The following is a 20,228-nucleotide window of genomic DNA, read 5'->3' on the forward strand; positions in this document are numbered from 1 at the left end:
TTGTACTTCAATTAAGCAGAAGATATATTTTGCAAAGTTTCACCATTATAACACACATATTTGTAAAGGTCATCAAAGGTCAGGGCCCTCTAGAGGGAGAAGGAGTGGAGGTAGTTACTTCAAAATACCTTTCTGGGACATACTTTAGCCAGTAAACCCATCCCTGAAAGTTTCATTTTCCTAACCCAAACCCTTTCTGAGATAGCAAGAAGTCAATTAACTAGAATTTTACCTCAATGGCATAGGTATAACCTTAAAACAATGATAGGCTATCTTGACAACTCTGGTAAATAGCCTAGGTTAAGAGATAGGCCTAGATTAATAATTAATTGAAATATAGATTAATGCCAATAAGTGCAAGTGTCTTTCCTTTAGAACAAAGAACCCATTGCTGCAATGCTTGATGTCAACAAATGCTGATTTGAGCTAGCCCCCTTCTAAATGTGCATTTCAAAGACACTTGAGGGTTACTGTAGCTAAAAACCTAATTCTACAATTAAAACCAAGTTTCAGATGCAAAGGCCAACCAAACCTCTGCTATTATCAAGCATACAGTTAAAAATAGATCTTCTTTATTTATAACTAAACTTTACAAGACTAGCAAAACTAAGATTAGAATTTAGAATGTGTATTGCCATTCCCATTAGTTAAACAGATCAGATAGCAACAAAATGCATGAAAGGCTTTAAAAATAGAGTATACATACCAACTACAGAACCTTAAGCTAATAGCTTTAAGATACTGTTGACAAAGAGGTAACATGAGAATGATCTACAAGCTGGTCTAGTTCAACAGCAAAAAACTTCCAGCCTGTTCAGTCACCAAGAACCAGAGGTCTTCCAGAAGAAGTTTTGTTTTGCAAGAATACTAACAGGAGAATAGGGAACAATTTCAGCTAAATTGTGTATGATCTAATTCATATAAATCTAATAATATGAATTTTTTTTTTTAAGTTATGTTTATTATTTTTTTAAGTTAATGGGTTCGCCCATTAGGCTTCCAGATGTCTTATGACTCACTTGGTTTTAAGTTGTAAATTTAATTGTGTCTCAAAATGGTTTGCGGAGGATGGAAATGGTATTGTATGGCACAGGATTTGTTTTTTGTTGTTTTTTTTTATTTATTTCTGCCAAGATTGGTTAGAGAACTATTTATTTTTAATTTTTGTGCAGATTTAGTGTTGCTTAAAGGTAGCTCAATTGCATTCGAGTTATACTCTCAGCCTTGAGTTACCTAATATTTTGTATATATTGGTTATATGTTTATCTAAGCATAATAAAGACAATTTTTTAAACCAAATTGGTCTGCTGTAACACAAAACACACCAAACAAAATAAAATGGAAAATAGGTATTTTTAAAGGCCAACAAAAGTACAGGAGACAAACAACTTAGGATGACAATTGCTTACCTTCTTTAGAACTAAAAGAGAAATCTAAAAAGATACTCATTAGTGTTGTAGAATTTCTGTAAAATAAAAATTCAGTAAGTAAGATTAGTAAGATTAGACAAAATAGGTTAAAATACAGTACTCCCTAGAAAATATAGGATAAAATTGGTGTTTTAAAATTGCCCTGTAGCTAAAAGAGCATATCTTTTTAAGCATCACTATCAGATTTTAATGAAATATTTTGATGATTCTGATTTTCTTGGACTTAAAAAGGTAATGCCCCTTCATCTAATGTTTCATCAATTTAACTACTGATCTAGTTTATCCCTTTATTAATCTTTTGCCTAGGATAGTACCTTAGTCATGAACAGTGCTTGATTTTGGGTATTCATTTATAAAAAATACCATTATTTAAGAGTAAAATCATACTAGCATTTTTTCTGTATTTAAACCAGAGAAATGTTACCATATCAGCCTTGCATATTTAAAAGGTACATTCAGCCACATTTCTCATATTGTGTATTCATTATTTTTTATTTATTTATAAATGCACAAAATGCAAGCAAAAAATGGTATTTAACTCTTGTCAAGTTTCATTAACTAAGCACTGGATCATAATAGCAGAATATCCAGTCATTAAGACCATTTTCAACAGGAGCTACTGCAAATATACCTCTTCTCCTTCATATTCTGATTCAGATAAATATGTCTGTTCTGACCCTCCCCCTCCTAAACAAAAGTCCTGGATAGAGCTCTGGGGATCATATATCAGTTTCCACCTCCAACCTCCCCTTGTCTCTTCCTTGCAACTAATTTTTTATTCATTAGAACACTGTTTCAAAACAACTGATGAATCACAAGGGCTGTTAAGATAGAAAAAGAATTTCTTAAAAATACTGTAGTCATTAACAACATATTAAGTATTAAAATAAAAATTTTGTGTAAAGAGCAAGGTATTGACACAGGGGAGAATCCCCTCATATATGTAATAATTTTTGTTTGTTTTAAATTTTAATGTTGCTCCTTACTTCCAGTTGAAAAAACTTTTTTTTATTTAATTTCAGATTGATTTTTAAACAATGCTGGGAAACCTAGCACATAGAAAATTCCCTTCCCCTATGAAAAATTCACCCGTGGAGAGATCTTTGAATGTAACAGAACTTTTGATTTGGTTACTGTAGAAAAAATGAGGGGGGGCTTTTTTCCCTCTCAGTTTGTTGTCACTCAAAAAGGGCATTAGAACTTTTCATTCCTGTTCAAAGGAATGAGCCCTCTTGCAATATTTTAGGTCCACTGGGTTGATACAATCACCACTGAAAAAACAAAAAAAAAAAAAAAAAAAACAGCAAATAAATATGCATACATGATCTTTCTTCTGGAAAAAAACAAAATTCCACATATTTGCAGATACAAGTTTGAAACCATTACAGTAGGCTCTCTGATATGCTGAACCTGATGGTATGATTTTCATTAAGATTCTGTGATTTTTATGGGGCTTTTTATGGCAATTCTTTTGATGTATCTATTGCAGGCATGTATGCAGGAATTTTTTTTTTTTTGGGGGGGGGGGCAAAACCTTTGGAACAGCAGATATAAATTAGGATTTTTTTATATTTAGTAATGCATAAAGCACATATTCAGCAGATATAAATTAGGACTTTTTTATATTTAGTAATGCAAAAAGCATGTATATCAGAAAATACAGATTAACTTTAATCTGTAGTATTGTGGCAGATGGGGGGAAGAAGATTGAAGCCTCAAAAGTATGTTTTAGGTTCAGGTTATGTTCATAACAATTTAGAACCAGTGATTAATCTATTATATCCCACTGAAAGGGAAATTTTAGAACAGTGCAATATGGGTGTTGTGGGGGGGGGGTAGTTCTTCTATTGCAAAAACATAGATTTTAATGAAAAATGGTAGTTTAAAAAATTGATCCATTAAAAGCTTTACTTTACCCTGAAAAGGGGGATAAATGCCCTAATATCAAGGATAATTCTATTAAGTGTGGAAAGCAAACTCTCTTTACAAACAAAATAACAGTACAATTGCTAATTACTTCAAAGAGGGTAAAAAGTTAGACAGAAAATTGGTTAATAATTGGGCAGTGACTTGACTGGATAATTGCATGCTGTAAAATCCCACAAAAAAGGCCTCACACATGTATCTAGATTCTTAATAAATGTCCTACTTTTGCCGGAAATCCCAAGAAACCATGGGGAAATTAAACATTTCACAAAATTTATGGGGGGGGGCAGGCCTGAAGGCCCCCCTGTGTATTTGCCAGATCTATTGGTATCAAACTTTCATAAGCAAGCTTTTGTTTCAGATCATAGAAGACTTTTAGCAAAGGTCCTTCCCTGGTATGGTATACCAGATAAATACATAAGGGTGATCAGTGTTGTGCAGAAGAATAAAATTGGTCTTGTTAAGGTATCCTTGATAAAATTAAAATCAGGAGTTAGGCAAGGTTGCATTCTATTCCTATTTATATGTATAATTTTAAGGGACTTTGTCCTAAGAAGCACAGCAAAGGCTATGGGAGAGTATGGAATCGAAAATGGAAGTAAAAATATCTTAGACTGAGATTATATTGATGATTTGGGCATCCTAGATAAAATGTTAGTACAATGAATGGTTTACCTTAATTATTTTATTTTGCAATTCAGAGCAAATTAAGATCCATCTTGGTCTGTTAATTGCTCTGTACTTTAGGCTGTGAGTGATTAAATATCAAATGCATCCCCCTGGCACTTCTAGGGAATGATTTCAAGATGTTTCGAGAGTTTAGGGCACAAAAATAGATTTCAAAATTAATGTCAAGAAGACTAAATTGCTAAGACTAGGAATAAGTTTCAATCAAGAGGTGATGTTTTGCAATGAGAACATCAACCAAGTGGAGAGCTTCACTTACTGAGGTTGTAGTATTGGTAAAGATGGTGAGCATAGTGAAGATGTTAAAAGCAGAATATCTAAGGGTCTTTTTTCACAGTTGAAAAACATTGGAAGAAAAGGAAGATAAGTCTGTGAACCAAGATTAGAATACTGGAATCTACAGTGGTCAGGTTGGCCAGTCATTTAAGGCCAAAAAAAGCAGTTCATCCCCAAGTGGGGTGGGAGGAAGTCATAAGGAAAGATTTAATGTGAACATTGGGATGGTGTAAAGAGGGTGACTTTGATGATATCAGGATGGAGGACGAGTGTGTATAGCTGCTTTAGGCATATAGTTGTGCAGTGATTTGTTCTGAGTAATAGTAAATTTTAGGACCCTTTGGCCCTTTTATAAGAAAAATTACCTTTTTGTAGATATAGCTTATTTTATCTTCAATTGCAATATTTAAACCCTGGGCCTAGCTGTTACTATTAGATATTCTGAAAGCATTAATTAATCTAAGCCTAAAAATATAGACAAGTCATGAGTCATACAGGTTAAATTGAGAGTCAAAACTCTGCAGAGAATACTGGTTAATTTTAATTTGATTCAGCCATCCATAGCCAGAGGGTCATAGCTAGGTGCTTACATCTGCTCAAGAATTTACCCACAAGGTTGTTTGCATATTTGTTATAATCTTGTGTCTGATTTGGTAGTGTAAAGTTGTGTTTGGAAACAGTAAGCTCTTTTCCTACTTTTGACTTTTCTTGACTATCCTGGATTGAGGCTGAGATTAGATTGGTTTTATATAGGGAGAGAATCCTGTATTAAGCAAGGTATCTTTCTGTGAGGAAATGAAAAGAGAGTTTGTTTGGAACATGAAACCCTTAGCCTTTAGCATGATATCCTTGGTCATTTAGTGTGACACTCATACCACAGGAAGTACACTTTGCAAACCAAAATCAGTGGAGGAATAAATTATAGAAACCTTGTGAAACTCCTTGATTGTATTACTATGTAACAATTTGTCTCTTCAAGTGTATACTTCAGAAACTTAGGTTACAAAACCTGAAATAATACAATCATAAGCAAAACCAAGCAATGCATAGTGGCAAGCAAAAGCAATATCTAACAGCACACATACAAAAAATGCAAGCAAGCAAGTAAGGAATATTACATCTCCCTTCTTTTTGGAAGAGCTTGTGGGTTCTTGATGGTGACTTGACTTGCTGAACACTCCTTGTAGTAACAGAACTTCTAAGACTATTGTCAACTTCAAATGCAGAAGGTAGGGGGACTATATTGTTTTCCTGGGCCATGGTAACTGGCAATTTTAGCTTGGCAAAAGTGCAACCTTCTCTATTTGGAACAAGTCTGGAGTGATGCCATGAATCATGTAATGTTGACTTGCCAGTGTTTAAATCAGAACTCTGTTCATCTCTAATCACAACCTTCAAATGCTTTCTATTCCAGCAATATTGTCCATTTGCTTTCATGTGTACTACATATGATTATCGTACATCTGCTTCTCCAGGAACTGTTGCATGTTGCCAGGTTTGATTTTTGGACTGTATTTGAACCTTTTGGCCTGTCTGCAGTGGATTAAGGCTCTTGGTATGTTGATCATACTACATTTCTGTCTTTTCTTTATTCCTTGATGACGTGAATTTCTTCATATGTATGATTTTTGGAGACAAATACTCAATGATGCAGGGCACTAAGGATCTCAAATTTCTACTTATTAGCAGCTGAGCTGGGAAAGTTAAACTATTGGCTGATGTGTTGCAGTACTAATGGAGGGCAAGCTAAGGGTCAGTTTTCAATTTCTTTCATCATGGTCAAAGTAATACCAACTTTTCTCAGAAAGCCTGTTGGACTGAGGATGGTTTGGGCTAGATGTGTTATGTTGTATTTTCCATTGTCTCATGAAATCGTCGAATGTTTCCGAAGTGAATTGAGGGCCATTATTCAGATGTGATTATCAAGGGTACCCTGAATCTAGAGCAATTAGATTTTAGCTTCTGGATTATGAGGTTTGTGTAACCTCCCAGCACATCAGCTTCAAAAAATCGACTGTAATAATCCACTTTGATCATCTAACATCTTCTGGATTTGTAAAACAGATCAGTACCAACATGCTTCCATGGGTAGCTGGGAATATTGTGATGAAGCAAGGGTTCTCTTGCATTTGCTGTAACATAAGCAGAGCATGCATTGACCCACTTGACAAAATCTTCTGTTGCCTGACCCATCATTGGCCAGAAAATGACTGATATGTGTCTTCTTTTTACCAAAGTATAAACAAAATTCAGCTATGGATGATTGAAGTCATTATTTGAATACCTTCAAATAATGACTTCTAGTAGGTTAGAGTATGTGTGTAATAGACTGAAAGATTGTGGAAACTAAAAAAAGACCAACTAGCCTTCCTTCTGGGTTTTCTGGTGCATCTCTTGGTACATGAGGTATTATACTGCTGGCATGTTAGCTGTTGTAGGGTGTTGGAGCACCGAATTTTGTCAGTAAGTGATCCAGGGTCTTATTGTCTTTATGACAAAATTTGTTGAGCAGTTAATGTGGATTAAGAACCACTTCTTAATCCTTCTTCCTATTGAACCACTTCTTATTCAGTGGTATAGTATTTCATGGTGGTAGTATTTCACCCCTTGTCATAAAGAGAGACATAGAACTTCTCTGTCTGGGGCAAGAAATCTGTGCTAGTTTTGCCAAAAATCCCAATTGATCTTTAAATTCAATCAGGCTTGATCCAAATTGATCTTTAAATTCAATCAGGCTTGATGACAGGCTACAATAATTGACTGCAATTACCAATATCTGATTATTTAAAAAAATATGTACAACCCCACAAGATTTAAATACCATTTTAATGTTCAATGGCAAGTAGTCCTGCATCAGGTGTAGCAATAACAAATCTTAATTTTTTTTAGAATAGCAACTTATTTTAGTTTTTAGTGTTTTAGGCATTTTCTTTAGTTTTTGTCCCTTCTAGATATTTTCTTACAAACTCACAAAGTATTTATGCACTCTCACAGAAACATACTCACAAATAAATATGCAATTTTAGAATTATCTTTTCAGTGAAAATGTTTGGTTACCCTATAAATGTACTGAAAGTTATATAGCTCCAAAAATAGACAAGATAAATAAGTATATTTAGAGCTGATTTGCAACTTGAACTCTGACTCCACAACTTTGACTCCAAGGTACTGCACATTTATTTTGTGATTTTTTTCTATTGCCACTTTCCTATATGGTTGCTTTCTTACTTTTTAGAAACAGTCAGACAAAAGCAAGCCAACAAAGAAGAAAATATATGTAAGCTAGAGTTATATTATCAATTTATTGCCTAAGAGAAGAAGATCAAATATCCAAAAATGTGGAACATGATGTGTGATGTAATGCCTACAATAGCTGAAGATACAATCGGTAATCGTGGGTCAACAGCAAGCACTGGCAGTGCAGAAGATGCTAACTTTGAACAGCTTATGGTCTCAATGCTTGATGAACGAGATAAATTAATGGAGACATTAAGAGAAGCTCAGGAACGAATTCAAGACACTGAAATCAAATTAAGTGATGTTGAAAAAGAAAGGGATTCACTCCACAGGCAGCTAGCTTCAAATATACCTCAGGTAATTTTAGACTTATATAGTAGGTATACCCACTTTCAATACCCATAATACCCACCAATCAAATTAAGTGATGTTGAAAAAGAAAGGGATTCACTCCACAGGCAGCTAGCTTCAAATATACCTCAGGTAATTTTAGACTTATATAGTAGGTATTCCCACTTTCAATACCCATAATACCCACCCGTAATACCCACAAATCAAATTAAGTGATGTTGAAAAACAAAGGGATTCACTCTACAGGCAGCTAGCTTCAAAATATACCTCAGGTAATTTTAGACTTTAGAAATTAGATCACTCCTCATTCAATATCTGAGCACACAAGGTGAGACAGGGTTAGTTATCTCTCCCACAAGGTTGGTCTAAAAAATGTCTGAGTGTCAATTAAATGACTTTTTTTTGCAATTTCTCTGTTTGATTTAACTCCAAGATTTATGTTATCATTAGTCTTGATCAAGGAACTCTAGTTCTAAATCTGAAAATTAGCATAGACAATATTGTTAGTTTGAACTAAATGAGCTATTTTGTTTTGATCATACTGAGCTCCAGGCAACATCTCCAGAAAATAGGTATCTTTCTTCAAATATGTTCAAGGAAACAAAATTATTTACTACAAGCTGTTGGGGTGGCGCTTCGCGCCACCCCAAAACCTAGTTGGTGGGGCGCTTCGCGCCCCCCAAGCCCCCCCGCGCGCGTAAGTCGTTACGCGCCATATTAGTTACGCGCCATTGTAGTTGTGTCCCTGTGTCCCACCTGTGAATAGAGATAGATATACATATATGTTTTTAACTACGTAAAACATGCAAATATACAACATTCTTTGCTGTCCCATTGTCTATGCATATAAATAGATTGTCAGGTTTACTGACTCTTGAACATGCAACATATAATTGTCCATGGGAAAAACAATCCGTATTCAGATCGTCATTTATATTCCCTGTGTCCCAGTCGTCATTTGTGTCCCGGTGTCCCAGTTTGTAATTTCTCTTTGAGTGTCCCGGTCGTCATTTATATTTACTGTGTCCCGGTGACCTGGTCGTCATTTGTGTCTCGGTGTCCCGGTCTGTAATTTCTATTCAAACAATCCCTGTGTCCTGGTCGTCATTTATATATCCCGCCTGTCCCCCCGGCGTCCCTGTTGTAGTTGTGTCCCTGTGTCCCGGTCGTCATTTATATTCCCTCTGTCTTGGTCGTCATTTGTGTCCCGGTCTGTAATTTCTCTTTGAGTGTTTTTTTCTTTTTAGTATTTTTTAGTTTCTTACCTTTTTTCATTTTTCAGTTTTCTTTTTCTTCTTTATTTTTCACCATCGCTATGAAGTACATATCGCCGAACCTTTGTTTTTTTAACTTAAATCTGGTAGGCATTGATGACCTTATCCAAGTCAAAATCCCAAACCCAATCATCATCGCTATCATTTTCAGTTTTGATATGTTTTGACTCTTGCTGTCCAGGTGGATTTTCATCTAACTGCGCGGTTTTGCGTTCTTTAGCCGCAAGCCTGTTTTCTTGCTGTTCTTGTGATTCCTCGGCATGCTTTCTTTTCTTACTTTTTCTTTCAGTTGCAAGCCTGTTTTCTTGGTGTTCTTGTGATTCCTCGGCACGCTATGCGAATATACAACATTCTTTGCTGTCCCATTGTCTGTGCATATAAATAGATTGTCAGGTTTACTGACTCTTGAACATGCAACATATAATTGTCCATGGGAAAAACAATCCATATTCAGATCTATACCTCATTATTCTAATGATGTGTCCCTGTGTCCCGGTCGTCATTTATATTCCCTGTGTCCTGGTCGTTTGTGTCCCGGTGTCCCAGTTTGTAATTTCTCTTTGAGTGTCCCGGTCGTCATTTATATTCCCTGTGTCCCGGTCGTCATTTGTGTCCCGGTGTCCCGGTTTGTAATTTCTATTCGAACAATCCCTGTGTCCCGGTCGTCATTTATATATCCCGCCTGTGCCCCCGGCGTCCCTGTTGTAGTTGTGTCCCTGTGTCCCGGTCGTCATTTATATTCCCTGTGTACCGGTCGTGATTTGTGTCCGGGTGTCCCAGTCTGTAATTTCTCTTTGAGGTTCCCGGTCGTCACTTATATTCCCTCTGTCTCGGTCGTTATTTGTGTCCCGGTCTGTAATTTCTCTTTGAGTGTTTTTCTGTTTAGTTTTTTTTAGTTTTTTACCTTTTTTCTTTTTTCAGTTTTCTTTTTCTTCTTTATGTTTCAGTGTCACTATGAAGTACATATCGACGAACCTTTGTTTTTTTAACTTAAATTTGGTAGGCATTGATGACCCTATCCTAGTCAAAATCCCAAACCCAATCATCATCGCTATCATTTTCAGTTTTGATATGTTTTGACTCTCGCTGTCTAGGTGGATTTTCATCTAACTGCGCGGTTTTGCGTTCTTTAGCCGCAAGCCTGTTTCCTTGCTGTTCTTGTGATTCCTCGGAACGCTTTCTTTTCTTACTTTCTCTATCAGCAGCAAGTTTTTTGGCATAAACTCTTTGAGCAGCTTCCTCGGCTGTTGCCATTGTAGGTTCTTCAGTCATTTTACAATTAAACATTTTTCCGTGAACAAATGTCTTAAATACCATTAATGACGTCACCGTCATAGCAAAAATGACGACAACTAATTTCATGACGTCAGTCGACACAGAAACATGACGTCACCTGATCCACAGACAGACAGACAACTTATTTATATATATATAGATATAGGTACAGTTTCATTTCAGTTTTTTTTTCTTTTTTAGTTTTTTCTTTTCTTAGTTTTTTTCTTTTTTAGTTTTTTCTTTTCTTAGTTTTTTTCTTTTTTAGTTTTTCTTTTTTAAGTTTCTTCTTTTTATTGATTTGTTTTCTTCAATTTGTCAATGTTCATTCTAACATTGACACTTGAAAAAATCTTTACGTGCCAAGCAAGCTAAAGCTCCAACAATTTATAATAAACCTCAAGACTTTGGGTATCTGTTTTAAGGTTTTCGAAGTACCTCAATCTTTTGTCAAAATATATTGAAATATTTGTGCAATTCCCAGTTTTTTTTTAGTTTTTTCTTTTTTTAGTTGTTTAGCTTTTTTTAGTTTTTTCTTTTTAGTTTTTTACCTTTTTATTTTTTTTTAAATTTTTTCTTCTTTCAGTTTTTTCTTTTTTAGTTTTTTTTTAGTCTTTTCTTTTTAGTTTTTTTTTTTTAGTTTTTTACCATTTTTCTTTTTTCAGTTTTCTTTTTCTTCTTTATTTTTCAGACGTCATATGCAAGCCCTCAATACAAAATACATACAACTTATTTTTATATATAGACTAGCTGTTGGGGTGGCGCTTCGCGCCACCCCAACACCTAGTTGGTGGGGGCGCTTCGCGTCCCCCCCAAGCCCCCCCGCGCGCGTAAGTCGTTACGCGCCATATTAGTTACGCGCCATTGTAGTTGTGTCCCTATGTCCCACCTGTGAATATAGATATATATATATATATATATAAATATATATATATATATATATATATATATATATATATATATATATATATATATATATATATATATATATATATATATATATATATATATATATATATATATATATATATATATATATATATATATATATATATATATATATATATATATATATATATATATATATATATATATTATATCTATATATATAAAAATAAGTTGTCTGTCCGTTACGCCAGATTATATCTTCTATATATATAAAAGAAAACAAACTAGAATGTAAAAACTGGAAATTGCATAAATATTTCGAAATATTTTGACAATAGATTAAAGTAATTCGAAAAAAGAAAAATGGTAAAAAACTAAAAAAAAACTAAAAAGAAAAAACTAAAAAAAAAAAAAAAATTAAAAAAATTAAAAAAAGAAAAAACCTAAAAAGAAAAAACGTAAAAAAATAAAAAAGATAAAAAACTAAAAAGAAAACTAAAAAAACTAAAAAACTAAAAAAAAGAAAAAACTAAAAAAAAACTGGGAATTGCACAAATATTTCAATATATTTTGACAATAGATTAAAGTAATTGGAAAACCTTAAAACAGATACCCCAAATTTTGAGGTTTAATATAAATTGTTGGAGCTTTAGCATGCTTGGCGCGTAAAGATTTTTCCAAGTGTCAATGTTAGAATGAACATTGACAAATTGAAGAAAACAAATCAATAAAAAGAAGAAACTAAAAAAAAGTAAAAACTAAAAAAGACAAAAAAAACTAAAGAAGAAACTGTATCTATCTATATATATAAAAATAAGTTGTCTGTCTGTCTGTGGGTCTGTGGATCTGTGGATCAGGTGACGTCATGTTTCGGCTGACGTCATGAAATTAGTTGCCGTCATTTTTGTTATGACGATGCTTAGTATATTGTAAAACATATTAATTTGGTTAATAATATACCATTTAAAACACCAAAATGAACATGCTGGAGTAGTCACTCGGTGAGAGAGGGTGTCAGAACGGAGAATGAAGGTCCCAGGTTCAAATCCTGGTTAGGCTAAAAAAGGTAAAAAACTAAAAACTAAAAAAAAAACTGAAAAAACTAAAAAAACTAAAAAAAGGCAAAAACTACAAAAAAAACTAAAAACTAATAAAAAAATAAAAAAGCCGAAAAACTAAAAAAACTAAAGAAACTAAAAAAAGGAAAAAACTTAAAAAACTAAAAACTAAAAAAAACTAAAAAAAAGGAAAAATGAAAAATAGAAGAGAAAAAGAATACTAATAAAATTAAAAATAAAAAAAAATAAAAAAGATAAAAAGCTAAAAAAAGGTAAAAACCAATAAAAACTAAAACGAAAAAAAGGTAAAAAACTAAAAAAAAAAATTCATCTAAAAAACTAAAAAAAAATAAAAAACGTAAAAACTAAAAGAACTAAAAAAGTAAAAAAAAAACTAAAAAAAGGAAAAAACTGAAAAATAAGTGGGATATAAAACAGGGGGATATAAATGACGACCGGGACATAAGGAATATAAATGAATCAGAAAATACAACTCATGTTTCCAAATGATGTCGTTTGGAGCCCAAATTGAAAATCCAGATCAATTTATGTCTACTTTCAAAGTAAAAGGGCAAATTTATCATAGAGCAGGGTCTCTTCTACCATTCTCAGGCGAGAATCATAAATTTTTACAATTGTACTTCATCAGTGTACTTCATCAGCTGATTTCTGTAATTTAGTGACGTCCAAAAATGAATTGATTGAAAAAGTATTTCCGAATATTCTAAAAAATTATAAAAATAATAAATGGCTAAGTGAAAGAGCGATTCTCGCACCCAAAAATATAGACGTCCACGAAATCAACAATATTGTTTTGAACAAGATTCGAGACCAGGCAGTCCTTTACAAGTCAGTCGACACAGTTTTGGAACCAAATGAAGCGGTTAATTATCCATCTGAATTTTTAAATTCCATAGATCCTTCAGGGTTTCCACCACACGTGCTACAACTAAAAATAGGCGTACCAATAATACTTTTAAGAAATATCAACCCACCAAAGCTTTGCAATGGCACGCGACTTGCCGTAAAAAAAAACAATGGAAAACCTAATAGAGGCCACAATCTTGACAGGGCCTTATGAGGGTGAGGCTGTTCTTATTCCTCGCATTCCCATGATTCCAACGGATCTGCTTTTTCAATTTAAAAGATTGCAATTCCCAATTCGATTAGTATTTGCAACCACCATTAACAAAGCTCAAGGTCAATCATTAGAAAAATGTGGTATAGATCTTAATCCTGATTGTTTTTCCCATGGTCAATTGTACGTTGCATGTTCGAGGGTCGGTAAACCTGACAATGTATTTATATGCAGCGACAATTGGACAGCGAAGAATGTTGTTTATTCGCAAGTTTTACGCAGTTAATTTGTATTGTATCTATCTATATAAAAACGAGTTATGTGGATGCATGTTTGTTTGTTTGTAAAAAGAGCGTTTGTATATGACGTCATTATTAGTACATACGGCTTTGCATATGCACAGACAATGGGAAAGCCAAGAATGTTGTTTATTCGCAATTTTTGCGTAGTTTGAAACACATATATAAATCTATCTATATTCACAGGTGGGACACAGGGACACAACTACAATGGCGCATAACTAATATGGCGCGTAACGACTTACGCGCGCGGGGGGGCTTGGGGGGGCGCGAAGCGCCCCACCAACTAGGTGTTGGGGTGGCGCGAAGCCATGATGTCATTATTAGTACATACGGCTTTGTATATGCAGAGACAATGGGAAAGCCAAGAATGTTGTATATTCGCAATTTTTACGTAGTTTAACTCCTGCAGACGAAATGAATGCTTGCCTAAAAAAATCTAATTTATAGGCACACGTAAAAATATTAAAATTAACTACAAATATGCGTGTCCGATTGCAAAACGATGACTCTGGTCAAACAGTAGACTCAATTTCAGGACGTATACAACTACCTGCTGATTTCTGTAATTTAGTGACGTCCAAAAATGAATTGATTGAAAAAGTATTTCCGAATATTCTAAAAAATTATAAAAATAATAAATGGCTAAGTGAAAGAGCGATTCTCGCACCCAAAAATATAGACGTCCACGAAATCAACAATATTGTTTTGAACAAGATTCGAGACCAGGCAGTCCTTTACAAGTCAGTCGACACAGTTTTGGAACCAAATGAAGCGGTTAATTATCCATCTGAATTTTTAAATTCCATAGATCCTTCAGAGTTTCCACCACACGTGCTACAACTAAAAATAGGCGTACCAATAATACTTTTAAGAAATATCAACCCACCAAAGCTTTGCAATGGCACGCGACTTGCCGTAAAAAAAAACAATGGAAAACCTAATAGAGGCCACAATCTTGACAGGGCCTTATGAGGGTGAGGCTGTTCTTATTCCTCGCATTCCCATGATTCCAACGGATCTGCTTTTTCAATTTAAAAGATTGCAATTCCCAATTCGATTAGTATTTGCAATCACCATTAACAAAGCTCAAGGTCAATCATTAGAAAAATGTGGTATAGATCTTAATCCTGATTGTTTTTCCCATGGACAATTGTACGTTGCATGTTCGAGGGTCGGTAAACCTGACAATGTATTTATATGCAGCGACAATTGGACAGCGAAGAATGTTGTTTATTCGCAAGTTTTACGCAGTTAATTTGTATTGTATCTATCTATATAAAAACGAGTTATGTGGATGCATGTTTGTTTGTTTGTAAAAAGAGCGTTTGTATATGACGTCATTATTAGTACATACGGCTTTGCATATGCACAGACAATGGGAAAGCCAAGAATGTTGTTTATTCGCAATTTTTGCGTAGTTTGAAACACATATATAAATCTATCTATATTCACAGGTGGGATACAGGGACACAACTACAATGGCGCATAACTAATATGGCGCGTAACGACTTACGCGCGCGGGGGGGCTTGGGGGGGCGCGAAGCGCCCCACCAACTAGGTGTTAGGGTGGCGCGAAGCGCCACCCCAACAGCTAGTATATATATATATATATATATATATATATATATATATATATATATATATATATATATATATATATATATATATATATATATATATATATATATATATATATATATATATATATATATGTTTTTAACTACGTAAAACTTGCGAATATACAACATTCTTTGCTGTCCCATTGTCTGTGCATATAAATAGATTGTCAGGTTTACCGACTCTTGAACATGCAACATATAATGGTCCATGGGAAAACAATCCGTATTCAGATCTATACCTCATGATTCTAATGATTGCCCTTGAGCTTTGTTGATGGTGATTGCTAATCGACCATTCCCTGAGTCGCCATCGTCATTTATATATTCCCCTGTGCACCCCGGCGTCCCCTTTGTAGTTATGTCCCTGTGTCCCGGTCGTCATTTATATTCCCTGTGTCCCGGTCGTCATTTGTGTCCCGGTGTTCCAGTCTGTGATTTCTCTTTGAGTGTCCCGGGCGTCATTTATATTCCTTGTGTCCCGGTGTCCCGGTCGTCATTTATATCCCATGTGCCCCCCGGCGTCCCCATTGTAGTTGTGTCCCTGTGTCCCGGTCGTCATTTATATTCCCTGTGTCCCGGTCGTCATTTGTATCCCGGTGTCCCGGTCTGTATATACATTCGTTTTTTAGTTTTGTTTTTCTCCTTTATTTTTTTTCTTTTTTTTCTTTTTTAGTTTATTTAGATTTTTAGATTTTTTAGTTTTTTTATTAGTTTTTAGTTTTTTTGTAGTTTTTACCATTTTTTTAGTTTTTTTAGTTTTTTTTTTTTTTTACTTATGTCCTGGTCGTCATTTATACTCCCTGTGTCCCGGTCGTCATTTGTGTCTCGGTGCTTTGTTGATTGCTAATTTATATTATATTTATATTTATATTTTTTATATTTATTAATATTTTTTTAGTTTTCTTTTTCTCTTATTTTTCAGTTTTTTCCTTTTTTTTAGTTTTTTCTTTTTTAGTTTTTAGTTTTTTTTTGTTTTTTACCTTTTTTTAGTTTTTTTAGTTTTTTTAGTTTTTTAGCTTTTTTAGTTTTTTTATTAGTTTTTAGTTTTTTTTTTAGTTTTTGCCTTTTTTTAGTTTTTTCAGTTTTTTTTAGTTTTTAGTTTTTTAACCTTTTTTTAGTTTTTTTTTAGTTTTTTAGCTTTTTAGTTTTTTTTTTCTTTTTAGTTTTTTTTGTAGTTTTTACCTTTTTTAGTTTTTTTTCTTCTTTTGTATTAGTGTGAAATAATTCAGACGTCATATGCGGACAAACACGACGTCACTCGACAGACAGACAGACAGACATAACCCACAAACAACTTATTTTTATATATATTTATTCATATTTTTTTAGTTTTCTTTTTCTCTTTTATTTTTCAGTTTTTTCCTTTTTTTTAGTTTTTTTTTTTTAGTTTTTAGAGTTTTTTAGTTTTTGACCTTTTTTTAGTTTTTTTTTAGTTTTTTTTAGTTTTTTAGCTTTTTTAGTTTTTTTATTAGTTTTTATTTTTTTTGTAGTTTTTGCCTTTTTTTATTTTTTTCAGTTTTTTTTTAGTTATTAGATTTTTACCTTTTTTTAGTTTTTTTTAGTTTTTTAGCTTTTTTAGTTTTTTTTTCTTTTTAGTTTTTTTTTTGTAGTTTTTACCTTTTTTAGTTTTTTTCTTCTTTTGTATTAGTGTGAAATAATTTAGTGTGACGTCACCTGATCCACAGATCCACAGATCCACACACAGACAACTTATTTTTATACTAGCTGTTGGGGTGGCGCTTCGCGCCACCCCAACACCTAGTTGGTGGGGCGCTTCGCGCCCCCCAAGCCCCCCCGCGCGCGTAAGTCGTTACGCGCCATATTAGTTACGCGCCATTGTAGTTGTGTCCCTGTGTCCCACCTGTGAATATAGATAGATTTATATATGTGTTTCAAACTACGTAAAAATTGCGAATATACAACATTCTTGGCTTTCCCACTACTGGGAGCTTTTCGTTTCCAATTGCCAGCAATTGATCTGAAAATGTTTGACCAGAGTCATCGCTACACAGACAGACAATATATAGAAAATATATATATAAAATATAAATATATATATATTTTCTTTTTAGTTTTTTTGTAGTTTTTACCTTTTTTAGTTTTTTTCTTCTTTTGTATTAATGCTAAAGCCAAGGTTCAAACCTGGAGCCTCTCGGACCTAGAACCTGAAACATAACGCTTTACCAACTCAGCTACTTCGGCTTGAATACATTCGTTTTGAGCAGCTTCCTCAGGTGTTGCCATTGTAGGTTCTTCAGTCATTTTAAAATTAGAAATTTCTCTTTCAACGGTCTTTTTATAATTAAAAATTTGTGTTTGAACGATATTCTTAAATACCTGTGTCCTGGTCGTCATTTATATTCCCTGTGTCCCGGTCGTCATTTGTGTCCCGGTATCCCAGTCTGTAATTTCTCTTTGAGTGTCCCGGTCTGTAATTTCTCTTTGAGTGTTTTTTCTTTTTAGTATTTTTTAGTTTTTTACATTTTTTCTTTTTTCAGTTTTCTTTTTATTTTTTATTTTTCAGCGTGTCCTGGTCGTCATTTATATTCCCTGTGTCCCTGTCGTCATGTTTTTTACATTTTTTCTTTTTTCAGTTTTCTTTTTCTTTTTTATTTTTCAGCTTCACTATGAAATACATATCGCCGAACCTTTGTTTTTTTTTAACTAAAATCTGGTAGGCATTGATGACCTTATCCAAGTCAAAATCCCAAACCCAATCATCATCGCTATCATTTTCAGTTTTGATATGTTTTGACTCTCGCTGTCCAGGTGGATCTTCATCTAACTGCGCGGTTTTTCCTTTTTTTCTTTTTAGTTTTTAATTGGTTTTTACCTTTTTTTTTTAGCTTTTTTAATTTTTTTTCGTTTTTTCTTCTTACTTTTTTTTTTAGTTTTTATCTTTTTTATTTTTTTTATTTTTATTCTTAATTTTATTAGTTTTCTTTTTCTCTTCTATTTTTCAGTTTTTTCCTTTTTTTTAAGTTTTTTTTTTAGTTTTTAGTTTTTTTAGTTTTTTAGTTTTTTAGTTTTTTTAGTTTTTTAGCTTTTTTATTTTTTTTATTAGTTTTTAGTTTTTTTTTAGTTTTTGACGTCATTACGTCAACCTGATCCACAGATCCACAGATCCACAGACAGACAGACAACTTATTTTTATATATATAGATAGATAGAAGATATATTCCCTGTGTCCCGGTCGTCATTTGTGTCCCGGTATCCCAGTCTGTAATTTCTCTTTGAGTGTCCCGGTCTGTAATTTCTCTTTGAGTGTTTTTTCTTTTTAGTATTTTTTAGTTTTTTACATTTTTTCTTTTTTCAGTTTTCTTTTTCTTTTTTTAGTTTTTATCTTTTTATTTTTTTTCATTTTTATTCTTAATTTTATTAGTTTTCTTTTTCTCTTCTATTTTTCAGTTTTTTCCTTTTTTTTAAGTTTTTTTTTTAGTTTTTAGTTTTTTTAGTTTTTTAGTTTTTTAGTTTTTTTAGTTTTTTAGCTTTTTTATTTTTTTTATTAGTTTTTAGTTTTTTTTGTAGTTTTTGACGTCATGACGTCAACCTGATCCACAGATCCACAGATCCACAGATCCACAGACAACTTATTTTTATATATATAGATATATAGATAAGATATAATCTGGCGTAACAGACATAGTGTAACAGACATAAAAGACAGACAACTTATTTTTATATATATAGATTTTTATATATATAGATACAGTTTCTTCTTTAGTTTTTTTTTCTTTTTTAGTTTTTTCTTTTTTTTTAGTTTCTTCTTTTTTTGATTTGTTTTCTTCAATTTGTCAATGTTCATTCTAACATTGACACTTGGAAAAATCTTTACGTGCCAAGCATGCTAAAGCTCCAACAGTTTATATTAAACCTCAAAATTTGGGGTATCTGTTTTAAGGTTTTCGAATTACTTTAATCTATTGTCAATATATGTTGAAATATTTGTGCAATTCCCAGTTTTTTAGGTTTTTTAGTTTTTTTTTAGTTTTTTAGCTTTTTTATTTTTTTAGTTTTTTCTTTTTAGTTTTTTTTTTAGTTTTTTACCATTTTTCTTTTTTCGAATTACTTTAATCTATTGTCAAAATATTTCGAAATATTTATGCAATTTCCAGTTTTACATTCTAGTTTGTTTTCTTTTATATATATAGAAGATATAATCTGGCGTAACGGGCAGACAACTTATTTTTATATATAGATTATTTTTATATATATAGATTAGAACGTTAGTTTTTAATCTTTTTTAAGTATATTTTCTATCCTATTAAAAATGATTTTAGGATTTGAGATCAAACTATTTAAACTATAAATTTTTTTTTCTTCAGTGTGTTAAGTACAACTTGGCCCATTTTTTCCCTTGATTAATGTCAAAACTCTGATAAAGTCCATTTCCGTGAAAACAGATACAAAAATCATGATATTTCTAGCACATATACAGCAATCGTCATCAGGAGAAATATTAAAGCATTAAAATTGAAACTAAAATATTCATACAGAAGCAAAATAATAACTTTCGGTTTCTGTTGTTCACCAAAAACAGCAGTATCTGTTTTCACTGTCTAATAAGTGAACTTGTCCCCATTGGAACGTTTATTTGTTCGTCATAGAATGGCAGCGTGGTCTTTGAAAAAAAATTACCTAATTGAAGATAATATGTCGAAACCACCACTTATTAATTTGTTTAAACAAATCTACTTTTTCATTACCATAAAATAGACCATGAAAAAAATTGTATGTAGAGACCTCAGTAGTCCCTTCCAAAGACCTTGTTTTAGTCAGTAATTTTGACATTCAAAGAAGACTCAAATAAACCAAAATTCTTAGAAAATA

The 20,228-nt window shown here is 32.8% G+C and overlaps 1 protein-coding gene across 2 annotated transcripts in view; it reads left to right on the top strand.

The window, feature by feature from the left end:
* The window catches only part of LOC136031363 (liprin-alpha-3-like), a 147,690-nt gene that overhangs the window by 1,192 nt on the left and 126,270 nt on the right, over positions 1-20,228 (top strand). For both annotated transcript variants that reach the window (XM_065710864.1, XM_065710866.1), the window contains exon 2: positions 7,555-7,913. In XM_065710864.1, the coding sequence (XP_065566936.1) occupies positions 7,656-7,913 (258 nt within the window). In that variant the 5' untranslated portion in view covers positions 7,555-7,655. The remainder of the gene's footprint in view (positions 1-7,554; positions 7,914-20,228) is intronic.

Source organism: Artemia franciscana, chromosome 9 (genome assembly GCF_032884065.1).
Source record: "Artemia franciscana chromosome 9, ASM3288406v1, whole genome shotgun sequence".
NCBI lineage: Eukaryota > Metazoa > Arthropoda > Branchiopoda > Anostraca > Artemiidae > Artemia > Artemia franciscana.